The sequence below is a fragment of the Anabrus simplex genome, chromosome 4, assembly GCF_040414725.1.
Source record: "Anabrus simplex isolate iqAnaSimp1 chromosome 4, ASM4041472v1, whole genome shotgun sequence".
Classification (NCBI taxonomy): domain Eukaryota; kingdom Metazoa; phylum Arthropoda; class Insecta; order Orthoptera; family Tettigoniidae; genus Anabrus; species Anabrus simplex.
Window position 1 is genome coordinate 364282549 of NC_090268.1, and position 9491 is coordinate 364292039.

The 9491-nt window shown below is 35.5% G+C and overlaps 1 protein-coding gene across 1 annotated transcript in view; it reads left to right on the forward strand.

Moving 5' to 3' along the window:
* LOC136871996 (dolichyldiphosphatase 1) overlaps positions 1 to 7654 on the forward strand; it is a 111126-nt gene extending 103472 nt beyond the window's left edge. Inside the window, exon 6 of the mRNA XM_067145785.2 lies at positions 5093 to 7654. Within this exon, the coding sequence (XP_067001886.1) occupies positions 5093 to 5222 (130 nt within the window). The 3' untranslated portion in view covers positions 5223 to 7654. The remainder of the gene's footprint in view (positions 1 to 5092) is intronic.
* Positions 7655 to 9491: the final 1837 nt, after the last annotated feature.

Sequence of the window (9491 nt, forward strand, 5' to 3'; positions counted from 1 at the left end):
AGTTCCCAAATAAGTCAGCCTCATGTCGGTAAAGTTACTCATATGTAAAAGTACTCCTGCAGGATTAAATTTGGGCACTTTGGCATCTCCAAAAACAATCAAATTAGTCAGTGCGATGTAAAAGCAATAATATTATTATCATACAAATAAATACCATGTTTCCTTCCGATGTCGTATAATGATGTTTACCTATTCCAGCTGTATTTTATAACCAAATCATTAGAAAACTCTCTATTCAATAATTCACCATGCTACGATATTCCATATTGGGATATTTCACCTCTAAGAATATTATTTAACTCCCATTAGTACATTAATGTAACAGTCAGAGTATCTGGAATTCAAAATTTACGATTACCTTCTGTCATTTTCCCATGTTCTAGACATATTCACCGTACCAACATAAACTGTCCACATTATACACAATTTAACACATAGGGACATTTTACTATCATTACACAATACTATATTCGATGACAATAATTCCAATATTTTTACTATACCAAATTCCTTTTGTAAATAAAGTGGTGCACTTCTTCTATAAAATGTTGTACTAATTGCACGCCTAGTAATCCACTTCTTATGTAATAACTCCAGACAAGCATTAATGTACAATTCTTCTGCTTGGTAAATAGCTAAACATGGCATGCTGGCATTTTGTAACACTAAATAAACATATGGCATGATTATTACTCACAGGCTCATTTATTCAACCATTCATTCAAATGGGCTGTATAACTGTTTGCATGTATCGTCATGGAAGTTATTCAATGAATATGATGTAGTATGAATCCATAGGTAATTTAAATGAGATTATCAGTTAGTTTTACTTGGAAAGAATGTGTGTTCCTATGATAAATTTGTTTCTCAGAATATGTTAAGTTGACAATAAATCATGTGAAAATTGAATGAATTTGAAACTCTAAAAATAATGAGGATGCCATGTCTGAAAATTTTACTAGAATTTCGATTAAGGTTGGTTGAATACTTATCAATCTGTTGATGTGACTAACTTTAGTTCTCATGTTATTCGTGATGTTTAGATGAAATGTTTTGGACTACATCTGTTCCATGATTCTTGGCAAATTACAGTTGGTCACATTAATATCTACACACCTGAAAGAAATAAACATTATTAACATTTAATGTTATAGCACTTAACCTAGTTATATTTTCAATAATATATGAAATATCACTGTCCTTGAACAAGAACATATTCTCAATCCTGATTAATAATAGTTTCTTCAAATATCACTTCACTACAACATCATGTAGCCACAAATCACAGAACTTCAGGTCTGCAAAATGAAATTTATTTTATACTATGTCAAATTTCATGCATTTAGGTTGGATGGTAACGTATCCACAAAGACGCACACAAGATGCTGTCAGTTGGTACAATTATTTTATTTTATTTTATCAGTCAATCAATACTGATCTGCATTTAGGGCAGTCACCCAAGTGGCAGATTCCATATCTGTTGTTTTCCTAGCCATTTCTTAAATGATTACAGAGAAATTTGAAATTTATTGAACATCTCCCTTGGTAAGTTATTCCAATCCCTAACTTCTCTTCCTATAAATGAATTTTTGCCCCCATTTGTCCTCTTGAATTCCAACTTTATCTTCATATTGTGATCTTTCCTACTTTTAAAGATGTCACTCAAACTAATTCGTCTACTAATGTCATTCCACATCATCTCTCCGCTGACAGCTCAGAACATACCCCTTACAATACCAATAAAAATGGTCCGTTATTGGACATCATCAATTTTCCAGCTAACTCATTCCTGGTTGCCAGCGTTTCGCCCCCATGTGCTAGGTTGGGCTCATCAGTTGGTACCTAGCACACCCACCAAGACGCTGGCTAATGCATACCGTGGAGGCCACTGCGTAGGCTACTTGGAGCTAGTCAACATCTATAACATACCACTTAGTCGAGCAGCTCGTCGTCTTTCAGTTCTTCCCAGCCCAATCTTTGCAGCATTTTTGTAACGCTACTCTTTTGTCGGAAATCGCCCAGAACAAATCGAGCTGCTTTTCTTTGGATTTTTTCCAATTCTTGAATCGAGTAATCCTCGTGAGGGTCCCATACACTGGAACCATACTCTAGTTGGGGTCTTACCAGAGACTTATATGCCCTCTCCTTTATATCCTTACTACAACCGCTAAACACCCTCATAACCATGTGGAGAGATCTGTACCCTTTATTTACAATACTGTTTATGTGTTTACCCCAATGAAGATCTTTCCTTATATTAACACCTAAGTACTTACAGTGATCCCTAAAAGGAACTTTCACCCCATCAACGCAGTAATTAAAACTGAGAGGACTTTTCCTTTTTGTGAAACTCACAACGTGACCTTTAGCCCCGTTTATCAACATACCATTGCCTGCTGTCCATCTCACAACATTATCGAGGTCATGTTGCATTTGCTCACAATCTTGTAACTTATTTATTACTTTATACAGAATAACATCATCCGCAAAAAGCCTTACCTCTGATTCCACTTGTTTACTCATATCATCGATATATATAAGAAAACATACAGGTCCAATAATATTACCTTGAGGAATTCCCCTCTTAATTATTACAGAGTCAGATAAGGCTTCGCCTACTCTAATTTTCTGAGATCTATTTTCTAGAAATATAGCAACCTAGTCCAATTGCACTCATTTTTGCCAGTAGTCTCCCATGATCCACCCTGTCAAATGCTTTAAACAGGTCAATCACGATACAGTCCATTTGACATCCTGAATCCAAGATATCTGCTATATCTTGTTGGAATCCTACAAGTTGAGCTTCAGTGGAATAACCTTTCCTAAAACCGAACTGCCTTCTGTCAAACCAGTTATTAATTTTGCAAACACGTCTAATATTAATCAGAAAGAATGCCTTCCCAAAGTTTACATGCAACGCATGTCAAACTTACTGGCCTGTAATTTTCAGCTTTATGTCTATCACCCTTTCCTTTATACACAGGGGCTACTATAGCAACTCTCCATTCATTTGGTATAGCTCCTTCAACCAAACAATAATCAAATAAGTACTTCAGATATGGTACTGTATCCCAGCCCATTGTCTTTAGTATATCCCCCAGAAATCTTATCAATTCCATGTATTTACATGTATTTACGAATTAAACACACACACATAGCCTTAATCGCTGTTGGCACAAACAAAACACACATCACAAACTGCCATTTAAAAACAACTGAACGTCACTTTAATATATAGACTGCAACCTTGCATGTCACACAAGATAAATATTCTTACTACACCATAACTCTACAACCTGTAACTCACTTAACAGTAACTCTCAATCACTCTTCCCAGTAACTAACTTCACCATCAAGATCGTCTCTTTATATATGTGCCTGGCCAGGCTTCTAGAAAGCTACATTACAAAAATACTACCTTCGTGAAAATTCTAGTGTGTAATACATAGTTTATAATGTATGGAATATTCTCCATCGTTATCGTGCCTATACCATTCTGGAAGTTGCAGTGTGTTTCACAATTATGGATTACAAAATACAGGTAAGAATAAATTATAATATTAATTGACAGGTATTTACATTACTGAACTCATATGAATATGTATAGCATGTTTCATGACATAACCTCACTCACAATACGATCATTCGACTACGTAATAATAATAATGCTTTCCTGACATAACCTCGCACACAATACGATCATTCGACTACATAAATATTAATAATACCAATACTAAATGGATGTACATCACTTCATAGCCATACATACAAGTAAAAATAATAATAATCATAATCGAAAAAAATAATAATTCGAGCTCGATATCTGCATTAGTTACCCAGGGGTGAGAGAATATTGTTTTCAAGTTATATGTTAGTTTTGAAAGGTCAGCTTTGTGCTCAGCGCGTGAAGATCTGGCCACTATCACAATGGTAGCAACAACCAGCATGCAACAAACCAGCACATTGTCGAGTTGAGCTTCCTAATGAGACCACATAAACAACAAAACTCCGGAAGGAAAAGAACACAGTGATACGTACTTTTAATGAAATAATTTTCTTAAAGTGCATCACCATCACCACCTGCATGGACATGAAAATTTATTGCTGCAGTAACATTCTGCATATTCAGTCATTCAAGCAAAATTAGTTTACCCAAATCTGTGCATGGTCATGGAAAATAATCAGTATTTGAAAACCCTGTACATTTTTTTTTATAAATCCCAATATTGATACAATCTTTGCACAGTGCTAAAGGGTATAAGGGTATCGCTTGCAAAATATATCTGGTGTAAACAGGTATTATGCATTGATCACTGTTTCAGTAACATTCACATCTTTGATGACTACCAAGAATAGGTGGAGTAAACGAGGACAAAGTGTTAACTACTTACGTAGTGTTGTATGGGAAAGTCAGTACATTTATTGACTGTTTGAGTGGTGTGTCTGATCTGAGCATATTGTTTGAATGTTGAACCCTGAACTGAGCATGATGTGTTCATCTTAATTTTATTTAAATGGAAATAGCATCTTAATATTATTTAAATGGAAATGAGAAAATAAAAATATTGTAGCTTACAAAGGCGAAAAATGTTTAATTTCATAATTCCGGCCTCACCTTAACTCATATGTAAAACCTCACTTTTGGCCCTTGTAATGTAAATAAATATGATGGTTACCAATTACGTGCAAGTGCTATGCTCATTTATATTGAGAAGTGATTGAAATTAGAAAAATATGCCAAAATCTTCTCTGCAAAGGCATAGTATGCGACCTCCAGCTCACAAATACCCATAGTAGTAGCCCATATAAGATAAAGAGTAAAACTTACATCTCCGCTGGAATCCTCACAGTTTTATAAGTGAATTCTGGCCATCATTAAGTGATGAGAGCAGTACTATTATAAGATATGTGTTCTGTTACTTCATCTCACAGTTTTATAAGTGAATTCTGGACAGTCTTCAAAATGGAATTACATTCTAATAACCCATTAGGTAACAATTTTCTAGCTAGGTGGTTACTGCAAACGCCTACTCCAGTATATGAATATTTCAGTTATGAAGAACTGACATGCTTGTTTGTTATTTATTTTCAGGAAGGTATCAGAGTTCCTTCTTCTTCGAGACACAACTCTTATTCCAAATGTCTTATGGTTTGAGTACACCAATTGCCGTCAAGAAGCCCGGGCACGAAGTCGGAAGTTGGTCTCTATGAAGTCCCAATGACAGCTACTGGGACTGGGTGGAGGAATTGCTGATCGAGGTGGTCTCCTTAACAGCCTCATTCACTTCTATTGGGCTCGTAAGAGATAATACAGCTCATAGATGTAACTACACTGTGAACCACAGAGAATGTTGAAGCTACTTTTGAAGCTTGGCAGTACAAGTTTCCTCTTATTCCAGAGAACTAATTCTCTTTTCACTGTGTATACATCTTTCAATTTTGAACAATGCACTTCATTACGATGGAGACGTATTAAAATGTAGCTGCTGGGTAAGAAGATATTATAATGGTACTACCATTTATCTTCTTATTGGCTGTTAACAGAACTCATTAGATAGGTGCCTTCTTGCCCATTCAGTGACATCTTGGAATCATTGTAGATTTAGAATAACATAAACTGCTCTCAGTTTGTCTGCCTATACTCAAACTTGTTTCTAAATAATGGAGAGGAACAAACAGTCTTTGAAAGGAATATAGGAACACTGAAAAAAACACGAAATAGGACAGACACAATGACAAGTCAATATGGGAGGAGAGGAAACTAGAAAGAAAACACAGGAGTACAAAGATAATCTTCATATCTTCACACACTGCCATCTTTAAATAGACTGGCTGTCTCCTAGTCAATCTCGTTCTTCGACATCCATTTCTTTTCAACCCTCGTGCTCATTTTTGCTTCCCAGCTTCGTCAGGAAGGCAGACTTCAACTCTCATTCAGGGGCCCTATTTACCTTCACTCTTGATATGGTAAGTGCAGGATAAAATGTCATTGTGTTCCTTTGTGTACCTATCCTTCTCTTTGACTTGATTTACACTTCTTTGTTCCTCTCCATTACTTATATTGGCACATTGGTTCCTTTTCTCATGTGTTTGTCCTGCATTCTAATCTTTTACTGTCTCTATTCATCTTTATCTTTTTTTACCTTGGTTTTTACTGTGCTTATCTAGCTTTTATCTTATATTTCACTTCACATATCATGCCTGAAGGTCTGTCAGAATGGTCCCTCCCTCTATGAGCATTGAAGCCTGCCCTCTTGAGAAATGAGCTTATCAGGGGCTGCAAAGAAACTGATGTGGAACAACTGGGATTAATGCTGAAAGAGCCAATCTATGTAAAATTATATGGAGATTGTCCTCGTCATTTTGTGATTTCTTTCTAGTTCTCCCTCTTCCACTGACCTGTCATTGTGTTTGTCCTATTTTGTGTTCCTGTCAATGTTCCTATATTTCTATATGACTAAACACTTCTCTTATATGTACATGTATGTGAATGTGTGTTTATCTTTTGGGCATCATTAAGTGATGAGAGCAGTACTATTATAAGATATGTGTTCTATTACTTCATCTTTTTCATAGTCTTTGTTAAATGCCAAATCCTTGCTCTTTGTCCCGATAATCATGTATAGGACATAAAAGTCAGCTTTATAATGGAAAGTTGATATAAAGATATTTCATAGCATGGAATAATAGACCATATTTTTCTACACTTGGAAATGGACAATATCAATGTCTGGAATACACACACATGCTTTCTGAACGTGTGTGCATATTGACATTGTGTTTCATATGTTGGCAGCTGTTCAGTCATCAATTAGATGTTTGTTTATTCAAATCATTCCCACCGGTAGGATCATAGTGTAATAATGTGATGACTAAGAATACAATTGCCTTCAGAAAATGATTATAGTTATCTTTGCTGTAAGATATTATTTAGTTGGAAATAGTGAGAAATAGCATTTTACCCATGAAGGGTGTGATATAATAAAATGTAGTTGCCAGCAATATCACACACTAACATAATTATTTTTTCTTGCAGTTAACCTGATTCACTATATTTATTTTCTTTATTTCATTTTACCTCTTCTACAATGACAAAAATGAATGATAATCATGGATGCAGAACATTCCACAGGCGAGTTACTCTAGATCTCCTGGAAATTACTCTGATGTAAGACTTCATCAGCATTGTTTAGGATATAGAATCTATCAGTCCATATTGCATCCTCTGCACTCGTTCAATCAACAATTGTTAAGTGTGTTCATGTATAGCATCTGAGTGAAAATAGTCTTAATTCTGTTGTGCACTCTTAACTTGTAAGTTAAATATTATAAAACTGATGGAGTTCTGTCACAATCTTTGTAATCAACTGTGTATAAATTGTCTGTTGTGCATATTATTGTTTAAATTCTATTATGTGGTTAACTGTAATATCCACAAGACTACTAATAATCTGACGTTGGTACTTCATATGTTCAGAATTAATAATGCCAGATAATATAAAGATAAAATTTACCATTAATTTAATGTTGTCTAACATTTTTCAGTTTATATCATGATCTTCAGCATTTATTTTTTAAATTTATTTGCCTGTGAAGGTTATAGGCCTAATAGGAATTAAAACATTGTCATCATATAGTAATTAAAATATGTGGAGGAAATTGTTGGATTTGTTTTGGTTTGTTCTTATCGTATGTACTCGTATGTTACTGTGTTAGATATGTGAACAATATTTTGCTACACAGTTTGTTGAAAAGTGGCCCTTATGAGTAAGAATTTTATCATCTCGTGACCATATTGTTTGTGGCTAAACAATCTAATCTGTTTACATACGATACCAACAATCTAGGTTAGGTGCTGCATTTGGACATTTGATTGGATATATATTGAATTTATATAACAAATCTTACAATATAATTAACTGGATGAAAATACTGCGGTAGAACCTTTATGTTATAGTATAGATTATTTTAATGATCTGCACCTGATTTTCCTCCGTTACATTACCAATGTACAACCTCCGTGATAACATTGTGGGGTACCCTCTATGACGGCTTCGTTGGTTGATTTCTGTACCACTGTCGTTGAACATATGACGATATAAAAGCAGTATTATTATTCTGACACTTCACATCAGCTATTTACCTTTGTGTTAGCAGTGGAGAGAACCATCTGACTCGGTAAGATCTATCATTCAAAAACAGCATTATTACAGATGAGCCAAACACTCCAAAGCATGGTCGATTCTCGGGAAGCATCAAGCACTTCAAGTGCTGTGCCTACATTTATTGAATGCAAGATATGTCACAGAAAGTTTACAAAGAGGGGCATTAACATACACATAGCAAGAGCTCACGAGCAACTATCTCAGGACTCATCATTGCTAGATAGTGAACAGTTGCACGTTAATTTAGGAATTCCTCAGGCATCTCAAACTCTTCATACAAATTTATCAGCTAGACACAGTGCGAATTCTTCAAACCAGGCATGTGATAACATAAATTGTCAGTGTCCACACTGCGGATGTCATTACTCCAGTTCCCGTGGGGTCAAAATACACATCAGCAGAGCTCATCCTGATATTCACCGTCAAATTTTAGTTTCTAGAAATCGACAGAGGGCTGATCCCTCTCAAAATGTCCAAACAATCGTTCAAGAAAGTGACCCTAATGCTAACACGGAAACTAAAGATGTCAATACACTACCGCATGAATTTAAGCAGAAAATGATGCAGTGGCGAAGTAGATTTTTAAACAATTTGACAGACGAGCAATTTGACAATGAGATTAACATTTGGTGTGAGTTCTTGGCCTCTGCGATTGATCTACTTCCTGGCCCCAAACATCCGTCACGGAAATACTACCAGTATAGGAAAAATAAACAAATCACAGACAACCAAAGGAAATATAAACAGACAACCAACCCTGAACGGGCAACAAAACGGGACCGAATAAAACGCCGCGAAAAATACAAATATCAGCTTACCCAGTACCACTTTTACAATCAGCGCAGAAAGGCTATTAGATCTGTTTTAAATTCCAATGCTGAAAACTGTAAAATTCCTTCGGATGAAATATTTCATTATTTCTCTGAAATTCTCGGGCAACCTAATGACATGATTCGACCCGAATACCCATCTCATACAAGTGATATTGATAGGGAACAAATTGACATTTTATTTAATGACACTATAAGCCCAGATGAAATCAGATTTGCTATTAATCATATAGCCGTAGACACATCACCCGGCCCAGACCACGTCCTCGTCAGAGTTATCAAAGAAGGTATTGCAATCGACATAATATCTCACATTGCCACACGTATGTTGAAAACTGGGGTTGTACCTTCTATCTTCAAAAAGGCCAGGACTGTTCTAATTCATAAAGGTGGAGATTCACTCAATATTAAGAACTGGAGACCTATCACAATCTGTTCAGTAATAAGGAGAATAATTGAGCGAGTCCTTGACAGGCGTCTTCGTGAACATGTTGTC